This window comes from Meira miltonrushii (assembly GCF_003144205.1).
Source record: "Meira miltonrushii strain MCA 3882 unplaced genomic scaffold FA14scaffold_1, whole genome shotgun sequence".
In the NCBI taxonomy this organism is placed as follows: Eukaryota; Fungi; Basidiomycota; class Exobasidiomycetes; order Exobasidiales; family Brachybasidiaceae; genus Meira; species Meira miltonrushii.
Genome location: NW_020289943.1, coordinates 4671586 through 4696566, shown reverse-complemented (window position 1 = coordinate 4696566; position 24981 = coordinate 4671586). Strand labels below are relative to the sequence as shown.

Here is a 24981-nt window from a genome sequence, read left to right as displayed (position 1 = left end):
TGATCAACATCAAAGCTTCTCACAAAAAAAGCACCGAGGCTCTCGGGCCCTGAGCCACCGGGCGAACACAGCCTATCGCACCATCTGTGCTTGGCGAATATCACAAAAACGACAGCTGTCCAAAACATACAAGAAGGCCATTTGGTTATAAAACTAAACTATGTTCAAAATGTCAAAGATGGCCAATGGCGGTGATGAGCAAATTTTTGGGTCTGACAAAAATCATTCAAACAAGGCAACATTGATCAATCTGCCAATCGTGGATCATCCATTTTCCTTTGGAACTTTGTGCGATTTCATAATTGCAAATTTGATTCGCATTCCCGTCAGTGCTATTGTTTCTTCGCTTTATTACGTCATTCATGGCCCAATCGTACTCAAAAGGAAATACAATGTTTCTCGTAAAAGGATTAATATTCCATCAAGACAAACAGAAAGAGATATAAAAGTAGACGCTTATTTACCAAACAATCTTTGGCATTCCAATAGACCGCTTCCAGTTCATGTGAATTGGCATGGAAGTGGGTTTGTGTTGAATTGTTTTGGTGTTGATGGTGATTTCTGCGCTTATATGGCAAATAAGATGCAATGTATCGTGTTGGACGTTGACTATCGAAAAGCACCCGAATTTCCTTTTCCCGCTTGCCTGCAAGATTCGGAAGACGTTATGAAGTCAATGTTTCATAACAAGCACCACCACCTCTACGATCAACTACCACCGATCAACTTACAGCACATTTCTATCGGTGGCAGTTCAGCAGGTGGATTAATCGCATTAGGAATGGGAATTCTTTTTGGCGGTAAGAAGATATGTGCAGTCGCAACGATTGCACCTCCAACGGATTGCAGAGACCAAGCTCGATACAAGAAAGCACCACAACCAAACCACTCGATGTCCTTACCACAAAATATCGTATTTTATTTTGACAGATGTTATTTGCTTCCAAACGTAAATCGTGAAAATCCAGTCCTTTCACCTGTTCTTTGCGATTTGCAAAAAGGTCAATTGGATTGCAAACTCGTTTATACTGCTGCAGGGACCGGTGATACGCTACACAACGATAGCTACAATCTCATCAAGTCACCATCAAGTCACTCAAAAAGCAAGGTCACCGCAATGCTGTCTTTCATGCTGTTCCAGGAGAAGGTCACGGATTTGAAAAAGCGATCGGAGGTAAACAAAAGCAAAAGGCATTAGCAGTCTTTGATGAAATGGCGGATATGATCAAAGCTACTTGGAAGTTACCTACATCAACGATAGGTTCATCCTTAAAGGCCAGGCTGTGATTGTATGTTCATCTTATAAATATGATATATAAATTGCATAAAGTAGCAAATGATACAAATTGCATGTGTAGCACTAGGCAATTTGGGTGGTATAACAAAGAATGAAAACGACAACAGGTTGCGATATAAAAAACAAAAAAGTACAAAAAACAAAACCAAGTATTGCGAGAGTTTTGTGTATTGTCCCGAAAGATAAAAATATAATATAACTGATTGTTAGAAAGGAGATGTTTGTCCTGTGGATCCATTACCGGGAAGTTTTAAACTCAAACGTAATTCTTCAACAGTCACACTTGCCGTTTCATTTCCTTCTTCTTGTTTTTTCCTACGAAGAAGTTTAGAAAAATGCAATCCACATGCATTACACAACGTTCGCGCTCCGTTTGGACCCCTACGCCATTCAGGCGTATCACGAACGCCACAAGAAACACAACTGCCAGGAGCAGGCGCTCGTGATCGTTTACGATATTTTGATGGTCTAAAACCCATACTTCCACTTTCGTCTCCGCTCACGTACGTTTGATCGTTTTGACTGGCGTCCCGGTATTCATCACGGTAATATCCACTTGGGATTCGGGAGCCATGTTGAGTAGAGTAGTGGTCTGAAGGCGGTCTAAAGCCGTAACGTTCGTCATTCTTGGTATTGTACGGCGGAGAGTAGCTGGTCGGATAAGGCGTTCCTCCATAGTCGGAGGAAGCACGTCTTCCTGGTTGCGGATGGCGAGGAGGAGGCTGCGGAACGGGCAGTCCTGCCGGATTACCTCCATGATGCTGGCCGGGCAGGGGTGCTCTCTGATTGAATCCATCTGTTTCACGAGCGCTATAAGCTGATCGTGGGGAGTCGTTTGGGTGACGTGGAAAATTACCGAGTGGTGAAGTGAGCGGTGGAGGAACGGCACCACCTAGCCTGCTGGGTCCGGCGATTTCCGAAGGATATTCTTGTTCGGTAGAGGCGGCGTATGTACGTCCATTGCTGGAAGAAGCTCGATCTCTTGGAAGGTTTGATTCGGGAAGAATATCCGGACGTCCGATCTCCCTTGCCCTACTTGGTTCCGAACTACGTTCTCGCCATCTGTTGTGATCCAGGTCCACCCTCTCTGGCCCGGTCTCGAATCTGTTTGAGAATCTGTGGTCATGCATTGAAGGAGGTGGCCTGTTGTACGGCACATCAGAACGCTCTGCTGTCAAAGCATTGAGAGATGTTGAAGGTCGCATCGATCGATCTGTTTGCAGTGAAAAAGCAAAGAGGTCAGCGCGATGTCGGTACTGCAATTCCAACACAGACACATACCGGGCACAATAACTTTATCGTATGATACATGTCGATTGAGAGATGGTGGTGGTGGAGGAAAAGTTGTCGGAAGGATTTTGTTGTTCCCACCTTCCAACGTTGGAGATTGGGACATTAACTTTTTACCGTATCTTGATGGATTTGCCATCTTTAACGAGTTTAAACCTGCATCGGGAAAACGAGGACCTTCACCATGTAAAACGCCTGAAACCACTTCAAAAGAGATAATTTAGTTGAGATTCATTTCTTTTTCTTTTCGGGACGCATTTACTCACTTTGTAATGCAGACATATTCTCTGCAAACACTTTGAAATTCGATCGTGCCCAATCTAAATCATTTCTAGGTGGAATTCGACCGGTTCGATGTACGAAAGATGCAAAATCTGCTAGATTGCCGGCAGTTTCACGAAGCTGTGATAGGGAAGAGGCAGATAATGTCAATTTTCTGGCATCAAAGTACAATTCCTCGATCATACTCACTTCATCCCACAATTTCTTTTCCCTTTCATTTAATGGCATTCCTTCGAGACTGACCGGATTCTGTCTGTTCAAATGAGAATCGTCCGGGTGTGTTGGTAATGCAGGTGCTGATTGTGATGGAATGTGTGTATAGCGTGATGGTCGGTCCAGTTGATTTGGTTCAGCCCGAGGCGGACTTCTGCTACGATCATAGTTGGGATAATGTGATGGCGCAAAGCTATGATGACTTTCGAATGATCGATTTTGATTGTGATTATCACCTTCTTTGATGCCATTCGTTCTGCCTTCACGAGGAGTTGGAATTACCGTTCTTTCGTCAAGCTTCATATCTGGTGGTGATTTGAACGAGAACGGTTATAATGCTTGATGTTATTCTGTAGCCATTGAAGTCTTCTTATGATGATGAAGTTTGACGTTGGGGTAATGATGAAGAGTTTGAATTGACGGAAATGTCCGTTTACCAATCCAGAAAGAAGAAGCAAGTTGTCAAAGTGGCATTTTGATTAGCCCTTTTTTCCGGAGTAGAAAAAAGTGCGGATAACAGAAAAGTGAAACATGTACATGATCAGGGTATCGCTATTTGCTCTTTAAGAAGGAGTGCGGAAGGATGGCTTTTATGATAGTGATGAAGTGCATTGTGTGTTGTACATGTAAATGATATGCATCTATAGATCTATCCACAAATTAAAATGAAAAAGTGTGAAATTGAATTGAAATTGCTGCTGCTTGCTGATCTTCCGATATCTGCATGAGTGCATGAGTGCATTGCATAAAAGCCGCATTTTTCATTTCTCGTTTCTTTTGTTTCTGTTTCTTGTCGGTGTTTAAGTAAGCTACGATTAAAATAGCGTAAAAAAGGGTGTGATGCATAAATGCATTATGCACATACATACAATTCAATCCAATGCTGTCAATCTGCCACAAATTAAATATTTTCTATTGAATTCGTTCGGGAACAATTAATTGATCGGGCAACGATCAAAGATTGCTCTCTTCCACCAAACCCCCTTTGTGATGAGATGATCGAAATGATCTGCCCGTTGATCTGAGAATGAAAAATAGATTGCGTGTGAATAAGGATCATGTGTACAGTCAACGTGCCTTTTTTGCGGAGTTATTATACTTTTGACGTTGGTATGCAATCTACGTCACATTCTTAGCCAATCCATCCAATGTATGTATGTGTGTGCGGAGTGATAGCGGAGTTTTCTTTCAAAAGAGTGAATTGCTCTTTTTACAAACCCGCTTTTCGTTTCGCAGGATGTGCGGCATAAGTATATTACATTAGTAATGCACATTATAATCATGCACGATCTAAAACGATTTCAATTTTATAGATGTGTGCGTAAGTCCCGCATTGTACCAAGAAGCTGGTTTTAGCTTGAGAGGAGAAGAGAGGAGTGAGTGTACATACTGCTTATTTCAAATTGAATCACCAAACGCTGCGCACTTTTTCCGTCTTTCCGAGTTGAGTTTTAAAGCCTCACACCTCAAGTTCTGCAATTTGCATTTTTCTACATACATTAAAATTTTCACACTAATTCGATTAGCCTCGTTCTTTTCTTTTTCGTTTAAGAGGCAACTTCGGATTACAAGCTAATTCTTTACTGATGTATCGTACGTGCAGTGCCCTCGCAAAGGAAAGGTACAGGAAATGGAAGCGTCCGGCTATGGGATTGCTGCCGAATAAGATCAACAGGTAAGTCGCAGTTTGAATGTTAGAAACGGCTATGTATTGCACCCTTGACAAAAGACGTCAAATGTGGGAAAGTAAGAAATCGTAATCGGATTTCGATCACATGTTTTAAAAGATGCTCTCGATCACTTTGTGCATTTTAGTGAAATTGTAAAAGAGGGGAAGATAAAAAACCCATCCTTACCCGATATAGAAAGGGCGTACGATCGACCCGATTCAGACAGATGTAGAATAATAATGAATACAATGGATCGGATAAATAATTTTTAAACTTGCATGCAGACTGATAAAGTGTGGTACTTTATCAGATACTTTTTCTTTACCCCCTTTGAGGCAAGAGTGTGGTGATCACTGCCCGGTTGAATTTAAAATCATACGCTAAGTTTTACGCTCTTCATTAAAGAGCTCGTGAAAATGATATCCTTTGCGTTTGATTACATACATACATTAGCCTCAAAAAGGGTTTTGACTTTTGACAAGTCATTTCTGGAGAAAACGCATGTACCCGCAAAAGCATGAATGACCTGTTCATGCATGTGTACCAAATTCTCGTAAGATCAATCAATACTTTTGCTGCTCGATAAGGTTTTTGCTTGATCGGGCAACCAATGCTATTAAAAACCTTGCATTTTGATTATGTCATATGGATCTTCTTTATTTTCTGTCTAATTGCCGGTCCACTTACGGTTCCGATTCAGATCGGCTCCTCTATATCTGTTATCACAAGATCTTCCCACGATTGATTGACTGTTCTCCTCAAGTAGAATCGGGGTCAAACAAGCTTAATAAAAAGGGATGTTGCGATTGCGGGAACTTATATTTGAGTTTTGTGATCAGGAGTGTTTCATACGTAGCTGGTATTGCGTGGGAACATTGGTTGGATATTTTGATCGTCAGGGCTGCTAACGGCAATAGAATGACCGGATCAGCTTATATAACAGAACAACGGGCTACTTCGGTGTTTGGCCGATGAATAAATGTGAGAAGAGATTTGCAATCTTTGGCCGATTGAGTTTATGTTTTGTCATGTGGGTAATGCTTTTTGTTAGCGTGTTTGTTTAATCAACAAAAAGAAAACCAACCTTAATCGAATTGCAAATACAATTGGTAAAAGAAAGCAAGTTTTATGTACAATGACCAGTACTACCTAGTTAGTGTATTCATTCTTACGGCGAATAGACCGAATTAACCGTAAACATCATTTTTCAAGGAAAAAATTGAGCACTAAGACGGCGGCATCGGCAGCGGGGAGGAGAGCCGCGGATTGTGTTTGAAAAGGAGTCAATCTTGTCCCTTATCGTTTAGCGGATTTGTTTGTTTGGATGAGAAGATTGTCTCTTACAAGACATGTATGTATGTAGAAGCCATGTGATACGTACATGGAAGCACTTGTCAAATCAGACAGAAAAGCCCGGCAAAGCGGGGTAAGAATCCCGATAGGAAGAAACAGCTTCCAACCTCATTTGCATCAGGAGGTTTATCCGTAGCTTTCAGTAGATCGTTCGGATATCTTGTCATGTGGACGAGTATTATTGCATGACGATGCGCTCAGATCGCCTAATCAAAAACTTTATTCCATAGGGAAGGGGCCTGTGACCGGTTGATATAAAATAGATAGCACATTCAATTCCAAATCTCATTTCTTCATCCACTTCGCTTTGTTCTCGTCAAAAATTCTCTTTTCTCTCACAAAAAATGAAGGTTGGAACGTTCACCTCATTAATGGCATTCGCCATCGCTGCCACAATTGCATTGCCTTTGAACATCAACGCAGCTCCAGCTTCTGTACATGAAGAACGATCTGATACGCCACGCTCAACAGCCGAAAGAATTTATCAAAACAAAAAAGTTCATCAAAATGCAGCAACAACAGACCGTCGTGCAGTAACGCTGAATGAAATGGAAAACTTCCTTAAACGCGATGATAGTGACAAATACAAAGGTCAACCTTATCCTGCCGGAGTTGAACCGAGTGCTGGATGTACAGAGTGTAAATCAAGTTTATCCTTTGCCGGAGCCGCTGCTAAGAAATATGCCGTTGGAACGCAAATGTGAGTGTTGCTAATGCGATGTAGATCAATTGGAAGATTTTAAACTGACTGAGCCCCTATTCTCCTTCGTCCATCAGTCCGACTTTACCATTCAAAACCAAAAACTCTTGGGCAGGTAACATCCCAATTACAGGTACAACTGTTCAAGATGCAACTCTGTACTTCTGGCTATGGGGTAAAGATGCCAAAGATTCAGGCGATGATTTGGTCATTTGGTTAAATGGTGGGCCGGGTTGTTCAAGTCTAACAGGAATGGTGCAAGAGAACGGTCCCTTTTTGTACCTGAATAAAAATTACAAACCATTCCCAAACGGATACAGCTTTACAAGAGCAGCCAATGTACTGTACGTTGAACAGCCTGTACATACGGGATTCACCACCGGAATCACAGAAAACACAAATGAAGACGAAGTTGCCGCACAATTCGCCTCTTTTTTGGCAAACTTTTACAAAATCTTCCCCGAGTTGGCAACAAAGAAGCTCTGGATCACCGGGGAGAGTTACGCCGGGACTTATATCCCCTATATCATGACTTATCTTTACCAACAAGGCCAAACACCTCAATTAGCAGGTGGTAAGATCAACGATGGATCGATCACCGACCAAAGACTTCAAGAAGATGTTGTAGTCTACCAATTTTCCGTTCAACATCAAAAAGCATTAAACTTTACCGACGATGACATTGCTCAAATCAAAGCTGAATCGGATAAATGTGGATTGACCACATTTGTTGAACAAAATTTGAATTACCCACCGAAAGGAAGACTACCAGGCTACTCCGATTCATGTCAACCCTACGATACTTATTACAACTTGGCGAACCAAAGAAACCCACAATTCAACGTTTACAATATCGATATTCCCTCTCCGGACCCAAACAGTCCGCTCGGTTATCCTAACAGTGGAGCTGCACAATATTTGCACAAGACCTTCTTTGATAATTACGATCTGCAAACATACATCCATGCACCGCATCAAAAATGGGTTGAATGTGCAGTGGTGTTTGTAGCCGACAAAGATACAAGCAAGAAGCCAGACAGACAACCAAATTTCAATCATAGCATCTTGGCAAACATTATTGAAAAGAGTAAAAATTTCATTATCATGAATGGAGATTTAGATGGATTATTGATCACAAATGGTACTTCTTTGGCTTTGCAAAATCTTACATGGAATAACGCCCAAGGGTTTTCAAAACCCCCTGTAACGCCACTTTACGATTTAGAAGGAAATCAAAAGGCTGTCTCTACCCACGAAAGGGGATTATCTTATGCAACCGTACCGGGAGCAGGACATATGGTAAGTTTCAATAATCAATTCAACCTTCTTTGCTGTCGTACTGATCTCATTTTCTTTTCCCTTATTTTCAGATCCCTTCCGATCAGCCAAGTTTCGCACTCAATGCTCTCTTGTACCTTACAGGCCAAAGTGATTGGACCAAAAAGTAGTCTAGTACATTCGCCAAATGATTCACGACCATGTCAACCTGACAATGAGACAATACCTAATGATATTATCTATGTTTTAACTCACCTCTGGCGTGATTGTCTTGAAAGTAGCTGCGCATATGCCCCTGATAGGTATCTTTACGATCAGTCATCCGATTCAGATCATAGGACCACCTTGCGATTCGCCTTCGTTTGTTACAATGTTGCCTTATCAGTAGACGTGGCACGAGTGATGGTACAGGTACAATCTTTTGTACGGTGCCGCCGCTTCTCAAATCTTCATAAGTTCCCTTTGCTCTGCCAGCTTAAATGTATTGCGCCCATACCCAGTGTTTCATGGATGCTTTCTAACGAACATCGGCTCCGCTTCTGGGGACCAATAAGAGCACGTCTGTCATCTTTTGTTCTTAGAAGCGGATAGTGAAATTGACAACCGCTGTCTCTTTTTAATGAGACTCCGCTTCATTTCATTCTTTTTGACAGATTTTCCAAACAATAACTGAAGCGAAATGAATCAAAACTCTATTTTCTTGCCCTTGCGCTCTTTGAAATACTACCATCGCATTGTCGCCATTCATGTTTATCCTTTTGTTTCTCTATCTTTTCTCCTCAACGGCATTGGCTGTCCTACTTCCAGCTGGAGTGGAACCATCTGCAGGATGTACGATATGCAAGTCAAGCCTCACGTTTTCCAATCCAGAGGCAAAGAAATATGAAGTAGGACATCAAATTCCCCTATTACCATTTCGCACAAAAACTTCTTGGTCGGGAAATATTGCAATTCCCGATACGCCAACGGTACAAGACGGATCATTATTCTTTTGGCTTTGGGGTAAAGATTCAAAAAAGCCAAGTAAAGATTTGATAATTTGGCTTAACGGTGGACCTGGTTGTGATTCGACATCCGGAATGGTGACAGAGAATGGACCATTTCTGATACAAAGCGCCAACGAAGGTAAAACTCGCCCTAATCCATCCTCTTGGACGATTGCAGCCGATATCCTTTACATTAACTATCCGGTCGGTGTTGCATTTACGACTGGGAAGCACAATTTCACAAATGAAGATCAAATCAGTGAGCAATTTATTTTGTGGCTGGAAAACTTTTTTGATATATTCCCAGAAATGGCACGAAAGAATCTTTGGATGGCAGGGGAGAGTTATGCGGGCGTTTTCCTACCTCAGATCATCCAATTGCTAACTAAAAGAAGATTAAACGGAGTCAACATGTACAAAGGCGGCTTGTTGATCGATCCATTCATTTCCACAGACACCATACAGCTGCAAGTGACCCTTTTCGACTTTGCTCTACACAATCGAAAAAGTCTCCGTCTTACCAATAGTGATCTAGCTAAGATAAAAAATGAATCAGATACGTGCGGTTACAGCAAATTCATCGACAACAATTTACATTATCCTCCCAAAGGACGTTTAAGTTCACCGGATCCGGACTGCGATGTGCAAGATGTGTTCTTTAATATCATGATGGATCAACCAGAACCTTTTAATATGTATAATATTCATAAACCTGACCCAACAGTCATGGACGAAAATGCAACAATGTCAAGAGACAAATTCTTGAATAACACCAAAGAACAAGAGTATATTCACGTCAAACTGCCAGGAAAATACATTCATTGTCAAGACGTCTTTGTCAACCAAACCGATGAAAGTTTACCCGTTGATCGAAGCCCATCTTTCAGGCACTCTTTACTCGCACATGCAATAAAGGCAAGTAAGCGTTTCTTTATCATGCATGGTGATCTTGATGCACTTTTACAAGCAAACGGGACACGACTGGTTCTACAAAATCTGACATGGGACGACGTACAAGGATTTGATAAACCACCACATAATCCATTAAGGGATTTATCGGGTAAACTTTGTGCAATCTCAACGGACGAAGAACGTGGCTTAAGGTATATTGAAGTTCTCAATGCAGGTCATAAACAACCTCAAGATCAAGCAAGCTTTTCGCTGGCAGCCGTTCTGGCATTGCTTGGAATAAAGCCCTGGTAAAAGCTTTGTACGTAGGCGTAACTCTTTAAATTGATAAATTTCCGGTCCTTATCGCGGCGATGTTCCTGAGAGTGAGAAGTTGGTCACTTGCCCTTACTTTTTACTCCGATAAGCTGACATTCGTTAAACTTTATTTGATAAACATGATATAATGCGGTACCGCGAGGAAGTAAATTACAAGAGAATGGTTTCAGGGGATCGGCTTCTCCTCTTTGTACTGATAGTAGCGGACCGAATTTACTGAAATTGTGGCTACTCATTCTTGGCAACTCATTCGAGAAAAAGCGGAAAGGACTTTTTCGCAAGGTATATGAAACAATAAGATGTGTATGAACTTCTATAAATAGAACACCATCATTAAAGTGCTCCGACTATATACCTCCGGATCTTATCACTTCCATCACTTTCGACCTCACCCATTGTTTAAATCCTTATCATTATCTATGCTGGTATTAATCATTCTTTCCCTTCTAGTCTCATCAACCATTGCTCATCTAGCAGCGCATGCAAAGGTGGAACCTTCGGCTGGATGTTTGATTTGCAAGAGCAGTTTGACTTTCGAAAATCCAAAAGCAGCTGAATATGCAGTTGGAACGAATATACCTCTGCTGCCTTTCAAGACAAAGAACTCTTGGGCAGGCAATATACCCGTACCAGATACGCCAACATTAAAGAACGGAAGCTTATTCTTTTGGCTATGGGGTCAAGATTCTTCTTCTCCAGGAGACGATTTGATTATTTGGCTCAATGGTGGACCCGGTTGTTCATCAATTGGTTTGTATTTGTACCTTTTTCTCCAAAACTTACCAGATTCTTACACCTTCTATTTGTCTTTATTTTTGAGCAGGTGGTATGGTGACAGAAAACGGTCCTTTTCTGATCCAAAGTAAATTTGAGGGTCCCACAAGAGTCAATCCGAACAGTTGGACTCAAGCAGCAGACATTCTATATGTCACGCATCCTTCTGGCGTTTCGTTTACCACTGGAGATCGTAGTTTCACAAATGAAGAGCAAATCAGTGAACAATTTGTCTTGTGGCTTAACGAATTCTTTAAGATCTTTACCGAATTATCCCACAAGAAATTATGGTTTATTGGAGAATCGTATGCAGGAATTTATTGGCCATGGCTGACAGCAGAATATTTCAAAAATCCACCCAATGGAATCAATAGCTACAACGGAGGGATGCTTGTTGATCCCCTTATCACATCCCGAACCACTCAGACTCAATTGGGCCTGTATTATTTCGCTTTGAACAACAAGGATATTCTCAATCTCACGTCTGATGATCTGGTAGAACTGAAAAACGTTTCCGACACTTGTGGCATGAATGCCTTTTTGGACAAGAACTTATATTATCCGGCAAAAGATAGATTGCCATCTTTTACCCAAGGGTGTGATGTTCAGGATTTGTTTTATGACATCATGATGGAAAAGACGCCTACATTCAACTTTTACAATATCAAGAAACCAAATCCGAAAGTTGTTGATGAAAATGCTACAATGTCAAGGGACGTTTTCTTGGGCGACGAGAGAGTGCAAAAGTATATAAACGTCAAAGAGCCCAAACCCTATGTGCATTGCCAAGATGTTTTCCAAAACAACAACACAGATGCAAGTATACCCGTAGATCAAACACCTTCACCTGAACATTCACTTCTTGGGCAAATGATTGAATCTAGCAAACAATTTTACATTATGAATGGAGACTTGGATGCATTGATAATTGCAAACGGCACAAAGATTGCTCTTCAAAACTTGACATGGAACGGTGAGCAGGGCTTTACGAAACCGCCAACAACTTCACTGAAGGATTTGAATGGTAACAAACAGGCAGTCACATCTTGTGAACGTGGTTTACGTTACATTGAAGTCAAAGATTCCGGACATAAGATTCCGATGGATCAACCAAGTTTTGCTCTTGCTGCCGTTTTGGCTTTACTCGGGAAGCGAAGTTGGTGAAGGACGAAGTCACATGGATTATTTTCGCTTACAATGCTTCGATTCTACTTCAATAACATGTGGGAATGTCTCTATGCTACAAAGTCACTGAAATGTGATAAATAGTTTCTCCGGTAATCAGGTAATATAGTCCGTGCCTTTTTTCGTCGATCCAGATGACGATGTTCCTCAATTTAATAGTAACGGCCCGCGTTTACGCGCGCTCAAGCTTCAATTTCATCATTCCATCACCACCCCTTCCTTTCAGACCTGATCATTGAACGGTTCTCACTTTAATTATAATGTCTCTGCATCTCATCTTCATGTCCACCACATATCTTTAAAATGATGTTGAGTAGTGCCCACTTCATTCGCATAACGGCTATATGGCTTTGCATCTGTTCTTCTCTTAACGCCTGGACCCATATTCTGCCATCAGGTGTAGAACCTTCAGCAGGATGTTCAACTTGCAAATCCAGCTTACACTTTTCCAATCCAGAAGCAGCAAAATATCAAGTAGGAAATCAAATTCCACTATTACCCTTCAAAACCAAAACTTCTTGGGCAGGTAATATTGATATTCCTGATTCGCCTACGGTAAAGGATGGATCATTATTCTTTTGGCTGTGGGGACAAGATTCGATTGAACCAAGTAAAGACTTGGCAATTTGGTTTAATGGTGGTCCAGGATGCAGTTCGATTGGTTTGTATTCACTTAGAGTCTCCCTTTAAGATTTTGTTGGTGCCATTTGCTAACACTTTCCAAATTCATTTACACGAACAGGTGGCCAAGTGACAGAGAACGGTCCTTTCCTGATCCAGAGTTCAAACGAAGGTCCAACAAGACCAAATCCGTATAGTTTCACTTTGGCTGCTGATATTATGTGGGTTACTCATCCAGTCGGCGTTTCATACACCACTGGCGATGCAAGAATTACAAACGAAGATCAAATTAGTGAACAATTTGTGCTTTGGTGGAAGAATGTTCTAAAAGTGTTCCCCGAACTTGCCACAAAGAATCTTTATCTGTTGGGCGAGAGTTTTGGAGGAACGTATATCGCAAATATCCATTCGAAGATGGTTGCGGCAGGCTTCAAGACATACAAAGGCGGTATGATGATCGATCCAGTATTCTCCGATCGAATCACACAAAGACAATTGCCGGTATACGAATTCTCATTAGCAAACCGAAATATACTCAATTTCACCGATGCAGAACTGGCAGAAATCAAAGAAGAATCGGATAAATGCGACTATTCATTCTTTACCGATAAGAACCTGCATTATCCTCCCAAAGGCAGAGTTCCATCGCCTATACCTGGATGCAATCCGAGAGATGTGATGGAGGATATCGCTTATAACAAGTCTGACACGTTCAATGTGTATAACATCCGCAAGCCTGATCCATCCGTCGTGGACGAGAACGCAACAATGTCAAGGGATATCTTTTTGAATAGTACAGAAGTGCAGACGTATATCCACGTTCAAGAACCAGGTGAATATGTTCATTGCCAAAGTGTATTCCTAAACGATACTGATACTAGCGGACCGATTGATCGAACACCTTCTTTCGACCATTCTCTAATGGCGCAAATCATCGAATCAAGTCATCAATTTTACCTTTTGCATGGTCGATTGGATGCGCTCCTCAAAGCAAACGGAACGAGATTAGCCCTTCAAAATCTCACTTGGCATGGCGTTCAAGGTTTCGCAAAACCTCCTTCAACAGTCTTGACAGATTTGCAAGGCCATCCACAGGCAATCGCCACAGATCTGGAACGTGGTTTTAGGTATATCGAATTATTCGAATCCGGTCATAAAGTTCCTCAAGATCAACCTTCTTTTGCGCTTAAAGCTCTTTTAGCTTTGATGGGTAAACATGCATGGTAATATGCTGTGTGATTGATACTTGTGTATAATACATTAATGCGATAATTTTTTATCTTGCTGAAACGTCTAAAGGTATTGTCCATGCCATGATTGCTAAACTTGAACAGGGTAAAATTGTGAGTGCAAGTCGAAGTCCAACCCAACCCGAAACATTTCCGATCACGACTGGGCCACCGAAAAAGCCGATCTGTTGTGCTAGTGAAATCTTTGCAACAGATATTGCTTGCTTATCCGCATCGAAACTGCTCAAGAATGCCATTGAGAGTGGAGTGATATTTGCCAAACCAATCGCTGCAAATACCAAAGAAATAAGGAATGCATTCTGGTCGTTCAACGCAAGTCCAACAAACATCGCAACACCTGCAATCAAACTTCCCCAAAGCATAACAGCTTTCAAACCGATTCGACGTGCTGCCCATGTACCCACAAACCTTGCAAGCGTCATTCCAAGCGAATAGGCAAACGCAGCAGAATTTGCGACGGCAAAAGAAGTACCCAGATTCTGTCTCAGGTAGATTCCTGCCCATTCACTCAACGATCCTTCGCAAATCGAACTGAAAAACCCAACAGCAGCGAGAATGATGATTTGTGTACGAATCGTTTGTCGGTGTGTGCTTTGGTTGTCGTTTGTATTGTGTGATGTTTCATCCGAAGCAGTGTTCTCATCTTCGTCAATTCGAATTTGTCCAGTCACACGAACGATTGGAAAGTGTAACAAATATATCACAGCAAGCGTGCTCATCATCCCGATCACACGCAAATCAAACGGAACGGCCAGCCTAGTCAAAAGTGTTCCCAACCCACTTCCGATCAATTGCCCGCCACTAAAGAGTCCATGAAAGAAAGGTGCATCAGCACGACCTGTGATTGCACCAAGTGTGACGATTTGAATATTGATCGCAATATCAAAAAAACTTGCCAAAATTCCGCTTGCCAAAGTTGATGCGCCAAATTGTTTTGGCGTTCGAGATAAGTTGGATAAACCAACTGCAGTGACGACACAAGAGCCTATCAAAGGTGTAAGCAGTGTTGAACGCAGTAGTGCCGGTAATCGAGTGGCGATAGCTTGTCCTATAAAAGCACCTAAATCATCAAACAACAAAAGCAAACCGAAATGTCGGTCACTTATCCCTAAATTTTCCTTTGTGACAGGTATTTGACTGGAAAAGTGACCCCACATTATTCCGAAAAAGGTGAAAAGCGAAGCACAAAGGATTGTCTTTTTCAAGATTCCTGCGTCTTCTCTTCTGGTTATAGAGCCATAGTTTGACCCTGTTTGATTTGCCTCCAAAAGCCGTTCATTTTCATCGGACTGTCGGGTCATTGCCAATGATGTGTGAGAGAAGGAGATACAGTATGCTTACCCCCCACGTCAAAGCCCTGACGAGATTCCCAATTTAGAACGCGCCAAAACCTAAGATCGACAATTACATAATCATCATCATGGTCATCATGAATTCATGGCATGTAATCATTGTTTGTTTAAAGGCCATCCAATCACCGAAGATGGCGATACCTCATAGATGTTTGCTTCCTTCTGGACCCAATTAGCAATGCAATATTAGTCATCCTGTACCACGTTCTCTTAATTTCAGATAAAGTTCGAGATCGTCATTTATGCTTGTCTTATATATATAAATAAATTATCAGTAAGGTACGACGTTTTAGGAACAACGTATTACCGGAAATATTTGGTTGCCAAGTGAAAATCGCACATGGGCAATCCCTTTTCTCAACAATCTCGAACCTCTTGGCAACACGTGCGTGATTAATTAAAATAGAAAGGAAGCTTTCTGTTCGCACAGCTTTTTCCTAATGATCTTCCCGCTTCGGTGATGTGAAGTACTGTATGTATTTTTCTCAGACTGCATTTCCCGGTCTTGTCATTACGGAGACTATTCTGTCCACAATGGTGATAGCCGCCCGCCCGGCGATGATATGGAAGAGAGAGAAGAAGAAGTTTGATTGATTTGATCGTGTGCGTGTATTTGTGGCGTACGTCTAGAGTTAGCGTGTTCTAACACCTGCCAAACTTGAACATAGTTCTTATTCTGCTAAAGTGCTTCTCTTGCAAACAAGGGTTAATTGATTGTCATGTCTACCATCTGCATCAGTGAACGTGCAACTGCTTGGCATGTTAGGTTCCTAGGCTGGGGAATACTAATTCAACTATGATCAAAAACAGCGGATCCTATCACAAGTAGAATATTTTATGGTCATCATCTGCTCTAGAGGCACAATGTATGTGGCCAACGTGCATTGCTTAATTTCGGACCTGCATTTCATTTCCTCTTTTTTCGTTTCATCATCCTTTCGATGCGGTAAAATGAATTCTCTCAGTATTTTTTCTCTCAATTTCATTCATGAAAGAGAAAATAACGTTTGCCACCTCTTTTTCGCCCACTTTTCAGACGCCACGAGAATAATTTTCAGCAAAAATACGGCATATGCGGCGGCGGCACCGTAAGGCCATCAGGGCAAATGTGCGCCTGAAAAGAAAGGAGAATGAATGAAGGGCAATTCACCCTGAAGAAAAGGGGTAGGAGAAGAAAAAGGTTCATTTCGTTCATTTACCTCATTTGGCGGAATGCCAAAATTGCGGTCAAAGAATTTAAACGTTGTCAAAGTGAAATGAGGAAATACATATATATATAAAGGACGTAAGATCTTATCGAACCCATTCCTTCCTTTTCATCAACAGCAACAACTTCTACCTTTTCTTCCTCTTCTTCTTCTCCTCCCTTTCACGGTATCCTCGCCAAAGATGGCCGTCTTACATCAATATGATTACATCTTTGCCATCGGTACAATGTTTGCCATGTTGGACGCATTCAACAATGGTGCAAACGATGTAGCCAACTCATGGGCAACTTCCGTTTCATCTCGTTCGATCAGTTATAGATGGGCGATGATTTGTGCTTTGGTGTTTGAGCTGTTAGGTGCACTTACTGTTGGTGCACGTACAGCAGACACGATCAAGAATGGTATCATTCCAAATTCTGCTTTCCAAGGTAACGCAGGTGTTCAAATGTTAGCATTCACTTGTGCTTTAGCGGGTGCTTCATCTTGGGTAATGTGGTGCACACGTCATTCAGCACACGTTTCTTCAACTTATTCTTTAATTTCAGCAGTTGCCGGTGTTGGTGTTGCTACCGTTGGTGCAAGTTCCGTTCAATGGGGTTGGAACAAAGGTAAAGGTTTGGGTGCCATCTTTGCTGGTTTGGCAATGGCTCCTTTTTGTGCTGCCGGCTTTGGTGCAATCACTTTCATGTTGATCAAAGTTGTCGTTCATATGCGCAAGAACCCTGTTCCATACGCCGTTTGGACTTCTCCTTTCTTCTTCTTGATCGCTGGTACAGTTTGTGCTCTCTCGATCGTGTACAAGGGATCTCCAAAACTTGGTTTGGACAAGAAGCCTCCATCATTCATCACTGCTGTCACAGTTGGTACAGGTGCAGGTTTGTGCTTGGCTAGTGCATTCTTCTTCCTTCCATGGTTACACTGCAAAGTCATCAAGAAAGATCAATCTTTGAAAGCATGGGAAGTTATCAAAGGTCCACTCTTGTGGTCTCGTCCTTACGCTGAAGGTGAAAACGTTGCCAAGGTTCCTGATTACAGTGTTATCCAACATGATGTCGAGCACAACGATGCTGAAACTCCAAGTGAAGATGAAAAGGACAAGATTGCCACCCTTGGTCAATTAGAAGAAGAACTTCAACCACGCAAGACTCAAAAGCAATTACAAGCCGAAGCTGATGAACGTTTCCACTCTAAGCTTCGTCTAAAGAAAGGTCCCTTGGGATGGGCAATGCGTTATTTGCACGATAACCCAATGGGACCAGGTATGATTTACGAAACCCACAACATGAAGATGTTTATCAAACGTATTCCCGCTTACATCACTGTTGCTGCTCTTTATGGTATGAATTACGATATTCACGCCGCTCAAACTGGTATCGAAGGTACACCTGAAGGAGCAAGAATGGAACGTGTTTATGCTCATGCCAAGAAATACCCAAACGAAGTCGAACACACTTATTCGTTTATCCAATTGATCACAGCTTGCACTGCCTCTTTCGCTCACGGTGCAAATGATATCGGTAACGCCGTCGCTCCATGGGCAGTCATTTACTCTGCTTGGCATACAGGTGATGCAGCCGCATCCAAATTACCAGTCGATCTATGGCAAATTGCCGTTTTGGCTCTCGTTTTGGTTTTGGGTTTCGTTACATATGGTTATAATATCATGCGTGTTATGGGTAACAAGCTTACGTATCACTCTCCATCCCGTGGTACATCTATGGAATTGGGAGCAGCAATTACAATCTTGATCTTCTCTCAATACAAATTGCCCGTTTCCACTTCAATGTGCATCACAGGTGCAACTGTTGGTGTTGGTTTGATGAACGGAACACACAAGGCAGTCAATTGGCAACGAGTTGGACTTTTGTTCATCTCTTGGGTTCTCACAATTCCAATTGCTGGTATGTTGGCTGGTTTGCCAATGGCAATCATTCTCAACGCTCCAAGATTTGGATTGTAAAGGGATCTTTTTTCAAAACTCTAGTCATGCTGTCAATCAGTTCATCTTTTGTACACATATATTTATGATTTCATAGACCCTCTCTTTTTTCATTTCAATGGGCTTTGCTACTCTATATCAATTTATGTCTTTCCTCAACTTATCACCATTTTGAAATCGTGCCGACCCCGCTTAGTAAGTTCATTGATTCGGACCATCTTCGGTGGATTTTGCGAGGAAAACCGACTTGGCGGCGGCTGTTTTGCTATTGTTATCCGCTTTGCATCCCATCCCTAGCCGAGAGAGAGCAGAGAAACTTTCTTGTAATGCGTATTCATTCGCCTAAGGAATAATAACCTGCACCAAAATACATTTTCTGACAATTTCACCGAATCAGCACCTGCATAAACGCGCAGGGTATACAAAATAGAATCCTGCTTGCCTGCCTGCCTGCTTGGCTCTATTCTTGTCCGAATCCGTTCCCGCTAACGGTTGTCAGCAGAAAAAAAAATATGGAAAAACTTTCTTTTACGCAGACAAAGTACCTACAAAAAGTGGAGCTTTTCATAAATAAAAATTTGTCATCGGAAAATTTCAATGCGATAAGGTTTCTCTTAAAATTGATCGAAATTCAACGAAAAAGCATCAGATCAGTATACCCTCAGTAAAAGATCTTCCAAATGTGGCTTAAAGAAGACGGCCTTCAAGCTGTTAATCTGATGATACACAGAATATTTTTAAAATGTCATGATAAAAAAAACGCTTACTTCCAGGGAGATAGTTGCCGAAAGCATCGGGAGATTTTTAACCACAAAAAATGTGCCGAGAAATTTGAACAATAAACGACAGAAAGAATCTTTGCATTTCTTGTCCGGATAAAGGTGAGACCGTAAACTGGGCTTAGGTGGAGCAAATTCAATCGTACTTTGCTGCTATACGTAATTTGCACTGCGGTTTCTCGTCGGTAAGATATCCCGTACCGTACAACAATGAAGTGATCGGGTAAAGGAAGGAATCGGCTTGATTCAAGTTTGTCCATTGGTAAAAATCTTTCCGTCCGTCCCTTAAATCTTGTTTGCCCCATAAACAATTCCGGTTCAACCCCACCATCATTTCCCCATACCACCCCTTGCTCGCAAAGATGGTGTTGAAGCAAACTTCAATTCACGCAAACTTCTTTCCACACGGAGAGAGATATTCAACTACTGATGTCAATGCAAACGAACAAAGTAATGACGAATCCGTAACCAATGATGGTTTCTCTACAGGTGCAAATACGCCTGCTGTGGGTACAACACCATCTCATTCAAGAAAAACCTCTTTGAAAAACAAAGAAAAGTTTGAAACCAAACCAGGTCAAGAGCAACCACAAAAGAAATCTTTCCTTCAAAAGATCGGATTGCAAAAAGCTGCTGCTGACCCAATCGATCTTCAACTTTCAGCCCATGACAAAGATAACATCATCTTGGTCGATTGGGACGGAGAAGATGATCCTACAAACCCAATGAACTGGTCCTTACGAAAGAAAAATTTGACAACAGGTATGCTGTGTATGATGTGTCTTTTCATCGGTTTAGCAACCGCAGGTTATTCATCCGGTATCACGCAAATGTGTCAAGAATTGGGCTGTTCCAATGAAATTGGTCAAGTTGGTTTGTTTTTGTTCAACGCTGCATTCTCAATCGTTCCACTTTTCTTGGGTCCTCTTTCCGAATTTGTTGGTGCACAACCAGTTTATTTGATCTGTTATGCAGGCTTTGTGATCTTCTTCATTCCTTTGGCCCTTGCCAAGAATATCGGTACCGTTTTGGTTTCACGTTTCTTATTGGGTTGCTTCGGTGCTGCTGGAACGACAATCATTCCCGGTACTTTAGCTTCAATTTGGAAAACAGAAGAACGTGGTAACAAAGTTGCACTTTTCAGTCTTGTGGCCGTTTTGGGTACCGTTGGTGCACCTTTGTATAACGGATTTATCGCTCAACAAAAAGGTTGGCGTTGGATCGAATGGGTTCAATTGATCGTCAATGGTGCTGTTTTGGTGATCGAATTAATCTTCTTACGTGAAACAAGAGGAAGTGTACTCTTAACCCGTAAAGCAAGAAAATTACGCAAGCAAACTGGTGATATGCGTTTCCGTGCTGCTGCTGAATTGGAAACACCTTCAATCAAAGCATTATTGCATGCTTCAACCACTCGTGCAGCTGTTCTCTTGGTTCGTGAACCAGTCGTGCTCTTCTTCAGTCTTTGGTTGGCATACGAATGGGCTTTGATCTTTGCCTTGTTTGCAGGTATTCCTCTCGTCTTCCAAGGTTTGCACGGTTGGGGTGAAGGTGTTGGTGGATTAGCATATATTGCTCCAATTCTCGGCACATTCGCAGCCTGGATTGTCAACTTTCATGCCACCACCCTTTACAATCGTGCTCGTGAACGTAATGGCGGTGTTCCCGTTCCTGAAGCAAGATTGTATTATGCCACTGTTGGTGCTTTAACGAGTACTGCTGGTATGTTCATCTTTGCATTCACAAGCTACCGTCACGTTCATTGGATAGGTCCAGAAGTTGGTTTGTTCCTCCTCATTGCGGGTGTCTTTTTCGTCTTTGATGCTGTTCAAAATTACCTCAGTGATTTCTATGGATCGGAATATGCATCTTCTGCTATTTCTGCTCAAGGTTTCGTTCGTAATATGATGGCAGCATCTTTCCCTTTGTTCACAACGCAAATGTTCAACAATCTTACAATTCCTTATGCAGGTTTATTGTTGGCATGTTTGTTGGCTTTGGCTTGTCCACTTCCTTTCATCTTTATTCGTTATGGTGAACGTATTCGTGCAAGTAGTAGATATGCAGTTTCAGATGAAGCTGCAGTGAAAGCAACCGAAGAAAAGATTGAAGCAGGTCAATCAAAAGATCTTGCCAACAAGCAAAAGGGTGATATCGAAAGAGGTCAAGGACCTGTTATCGGAGCACGCCGTAGTCGTAAAGCTGCATCGAGAACAAACAGCGTGAATGCTGTGCCTTCAGTTCATCAAGAGAAGGAAGTCGTAGAAAGTGAAGTGGTTAAACAATAAAAACCTTAATTCCGAAGCCACTTAAAACCAAGGACTTAATGCACGCGTCTAGTACACGTTAAGTCCGACAAATCATACAATCAAATCATTTATGTCATTATTGTACTTTTAATCATCAATCATTCCCTTCAATGAAACAATCTGCAATCTCACAAAGCATGTCTGATCACCTTGAGCCCGCAAGACCTAGCACTCCTCAACCTGCCTTTTATACAGAAGCAGGCAGACAAGACAGATATGAATCAGAGCTTCGCCAAACAAAGACGTACATGGATAAGAAGAAAGAAGGTTGTTGTTGTTTGGTGAGGGAACAAGACGAAAGCAAAAAGGAACCAGTCAATACTATAAAATGTCATTGTTCAGAAAAAGTCAATGGTATCACCGTACAACATCATAATCAATCTTGATCACATGGTATCAGAAAATAACGCGAGCCTGCAGCTTCTTATCCCAATCTGCCGCACCTTGTGGACCGGTGAAGAAGGTGAATTCTCCAGAAGGTATACGCCAACGCTGATGAACAGTATCCCAAATACTAATATCCTTCCTGCGAATGGAAAAAGTAAATTTGACGCTCTCACCGGCCCCAATCTCTTTCTTGTCAAATCCACGAAGAAGATGAGACGCTGTCATTCCGGTGCTATCTTTTGGGAAGGAAATATAAAGTTGCACTACTTCCGATGCTTTCATCTTGCCAGCATTCTTTACAGTGACGCTTGCTTCCAAAACGGTATCATAGAGCGAGCTGCCCTGGACATTTTGGTGAGGCTCAAATGCTTCATTGGTGGTGAATTCTGTCTCCTTGTCTGGCAAGAATGTTTTGTGGACCTCAAAGGATGAATAGGAGAAGCTAGCATACGACAATCCATGTCCAAATGGATATCTAGGCTTGATACCTTTTGCATCGAACCATTTCCAATCGATCAAAATGCCTTCAGAGAATGGGATTCTCGGATGGATTGTGAGATGTGGATCGGATATCGAATTGGGTAACCAATCATCCAGCTTTTTACCAATTACAAAGGGCAATCGACCTGAAGGCGATTCGTCACCAAACAAAACAGGAGTAAGACTCGCGCCACTTTCTTGACCTGGATAATAGGCGAACAGCACGGAAGTTACATTGGGATGGTCAATCCATTCTTCTACCAAAACGGGGCCAGGCGTATGGAGAACGACTATGGTCTGTTTGTTAACAGCTGCTACTCGTTTGATCAAATCATCAGCATGTTCTCGAAGAGTCAAATTGCTACGATCTTCAGTCTCTTTTCCCCTTGCATTGCCAAAAACAATCGCAACGTCGGCTTTTCTGGCAAGATCGACCGCACGCGAAGCACGATCAGCAGTACTTATCGAAAAATGTTTTCCTCGAGAACTTTGAATAGTGACTTGCGGTGCATTTGCTTTAACATAAGACTTGATTGCATCCAAAGGATTGATGATGTATGGAGGATAGGCAAATGCTGATCCTTGACCATCCGTTTGGGTTCCTTGATCATACAAAATGTCATCACATTCGTTGTTTGGGTTGCATGATTTTCCGCGATCTGTGGACCCGTGAGCATCACTACCTAGAATCGCAATCGTGGCTTTCTTTTCATTCAATTTTGCTTTGCTCAACGGTAGGACATTTCTTTCATTCTTCACCATTGTAATCGATTCGCTTCCAATTTTCCTGATGACTTTGAAATGGTCTCTTTGCACTTTACTGCCAAGATCATTCGAAACTGGGGTACCTACAATGCCATATGCATTATGAATCTTTGGCGTGATGAAGTTTTGAAACTTGGAGGTATATTGAAAGCGCAAGATTGGGGTCAAAATGCGTTTGACTATGTCATCGATTCGTTCAATTTTCACTTTTCCGGAATTGACTGCATCTTTCAGCTTTTCTCCATGAGCACCTCTGTAATTTGGATAGATGCCAAACTGACCTTCACCGGGCATCAACAAATCCAAACCATTATTTGTTGCCTCTTCATTGGAGTATGCTGCACCGTAATCACTCACGACATTACCGCGGAAGTTCAGCTCATGTTTGAGCAAGCCATTGAGAGATGCATCATTCTGGCATTGTTGCGTGCCATTAACACGGTTGTAAGAGCACATCACTTGACCTGTGCCTGCTCTTGCTGTTTCTGCGAATGACCACATGTACAATTGATGCATGGTGAAATCATCAATGTCAGACGAATATGGCTTTTGTGTTTGCGGCAAAAGTGTGTTCATATTTCGATCGCTTTCTTGTTCATATCCTATAAAGTGTTTCGTGCAAGCTACCACATTTGCATCTTCTTGAAGTGCCTTGACAATCTGCGATCCCAAAACTCCTGTCAAGTATTCATCCGCACCCAGTGACTCCCAAAATCTTCCAGCAAGAGGAGACCTGCCGAGGGGACCACCTGCAACAGGAGCAAAGATGAAGTTCACACCAGAATCATGGAATTCTTGTCCCAAAGCCAAACCGTGTTGAGAAGCCAATTGTGGGCTCCATGTTGCCGCCAAAGTGATTGGAGATGCAAATTGTGAGACATTATACGTTACTGAAATACCTGTTGGACCATCAGAAAGACAGAATGATGGAATACCCAAACGAGGAACGCTACCAGTCATTCCAGTGCAAAATTCTTGATCGATCCCGACTGTCATATTCACCTTTTCGTCCAAAGTCATCATTCCGATCAACTTTTTCGCTTCACTTTCCGCTTCTGTCCAAGTCGTATAGCCACCTTGGCGATGTCCTGTATCTGCATCGGCTTGACGCTTTTGAAGGTCGAGTGCTGGGCTGAATTCAACATTTTCTCTTTGACTAAACTCGATGCCGAAGTCCAGGTCAAGAAGAGATCTTGCTTGGACAAGTAGTGAACAGCTGATGAGGATGAAGAGCTTTTGGACTAAGTTGCTGGTGTACATCTCAATCTATAGTGTTCAAGTGATCGTGAGAGAGAGAGATACTGCTAAGACATACCTCGACTTATATGAGTAGATGTACTCAATATCATGTCTGTTTATCGCAATAAGAATGCGCACGCAAATGGATCAATGGATGTACGCAAATGAAGATTGATTGCCTCGGAACACCTGTGTACGATACGCGGAAGAAGGGATAGACAGGGATGAAATTAATCTCGGTCATCCGAAATTAGGATAAATGCATGCTTGTCTTTTTTTACAAGGAAATCCGTGTTTGTAACTTTTCATTCCAATTTGCTGCTCCTTCTGGACCGACAAAAAAGGTAAATTGACCAGAGGGGATCCGCCATTTTTGTTGGATGACATCCCAAACGCT

General features: G+C 42.0%; 8 protein-coding genes across 8 annotated transcripts; 5 read left to right on the top strand and 3 right to left on the bottom strand.

The window, feature by feature from the left end:
* Positions 1-113: 113 nt before the first annotated feature.
* FA14DRAFT_171171 (alpha/beta-hydrolase) lies at positions 114-1198 on the top strand (the record flags this gene model as incomplete). The annotated part of the gene is made up of 1 exon (XM_025500312.1): positions 114-1198. The coding sequence occupies exon 1, from the start codon at positions 161-163 to the stop codon at positions 1196-1198; it is 1038 nt and encodes a 345-aa protein (XP_025358785.1). The 5' UTR covers positions 114-160.
* Positions 1199-1447: 249 nt separating this feature from the next.
* On the bottom strand, positions 1448-2800 carry FA14DRAFT_27392 (GATA-domain-containing protein). The gene has a single exon (XM_025502108.1). It carries the CDS (start codon positions 2500-2502, stop codon positions 1504-1506), a length of 999 nt encoding a protein of 332 aa, XP_025358784.1. The 5' UTR covers positions 2503-2800; the 3' UTR covers positions 1448-1503.
* Positions 2801-6883: 4083 nt separating this feature from the next.
* On the top strand, positions 6884-8107 carry FA14DRAFT_115213 (alpha/beta-hydrolase; the record flags this gene model as incomplete). The annotated part of the gene is made up of 1 exon (XM_025496098.1): positions 6884-8107. A coding segment is annotated over one exon (1224 nt), but the record flags the coding sequence as incomplete, so codon positions are not given.
* A 2608-nt stretch (positions 8108-10715) lies between these two features.
* On the top strand, positions 10716-14103 carry FA14DRAFT_119446 (alpha/beta-hydrolase; the record flags this gene model as incomplete). Its single annotated transcript, XM_025496351.1, has 2 exons — positions 10716-11046; positions 12998-14103. 2 exons carry the CDS (start codon positions 10716-10718, stop codon positions 14101-14103), a joined length of 1437 nt encoding a protein of 478 aa, XP_025358782.1.
* A 24-nt stretch (positions 14104-14127) lies between these two features.
* Positions 14128-15485, bottom strand: FA14DRAFT_27368 (MFS general substrate transporter). Its single transcript, XM_025502107.1, has one exon. It carries the CDS (start codon positions 15425-15427, stop codon positions 14153-14155), a length of 1275 nt encoding a protein of 424 aa, XP_025358781.1. The 5' UTR covers positions 15428-15485; the 3' UTR covers positions 14128-14152.
* Positions 15486-16719: 1234 nt separating this feature from the next.
* FA14DRAFT_27363 (phosphate transporter) lies at positions 16720-18866 on the top strand. The gene has a single exon (XM_025502106.1). The coding sequence runs from the start codon at positions 16868-16870 to the stop codon at positions 18644-18646; it is 1779 nt and encodes a 592-aa protein (XP_025358780.1). The 5' UTR covers positions 16720-16867; the 3' UTR covers positions 18647-18866.
* Positions 18867-19766: 900 nt separating this feature from the next.
* FA14DRAFT_131937 (MFS general substrate transporter) lies at positions 19767-21701 on the top strand (the record flags this gene model as incomplete). The annotated part of the gene is made up of 2 exons (XM_025496941.1): positions 19767-19854; positions 19894-21701. The coding sequence occupies 2 exons, from the start codon at positions 19767-19769 to the stop codon at positions 21690-21692; spliced, it is 1887 nt and encodes a 628-aa protein (XP_025358779.1). The 3' UTR covers positions 21693-21701.
* A 408-nt stretch (positions 21702-22109) lies between these two features.
* On the bottom strand, positions 22110-24605 carry FA14DRAFT_171164 (glycoside hydrolase; the record flags this gene model as incomplete). Its single annotated transcript, XM_025500311.1, has 1 exon — positions 22110-24605. One exon carries the CDS (start codon positions 24603-24605, stop codon positions 22110-22112), a length of 2496 nt encoding a protein of 831 aa, XP_025358778.1.
* Positions 24606-24981: the final 376 nt, after the last annotated feature.

Coding starts and splice junctions, on each gene's coding strand:
- FA14DRAFT_27392 (XM_025502108.1), bottom strand. CDS start 2,502: ATGCGACCTTCAACATCTCTCAATGCTTTGACAGCAGAGCGTTCTGAT.
- FA14DRAFT_27368 (XM_025502107.1), bottom strand. CDS start 15,427: ATGACCCGACAGTCCGATGAAAATGAACGGCTTTTGGAGGCAAATCAA.
- FA14DRAFT_27363 (XM_025502106.1), top strand. CDS start 16,868: ATGGCCGTCTTACATCAATATGATTACATCTTTGCCATCGGTACAATG.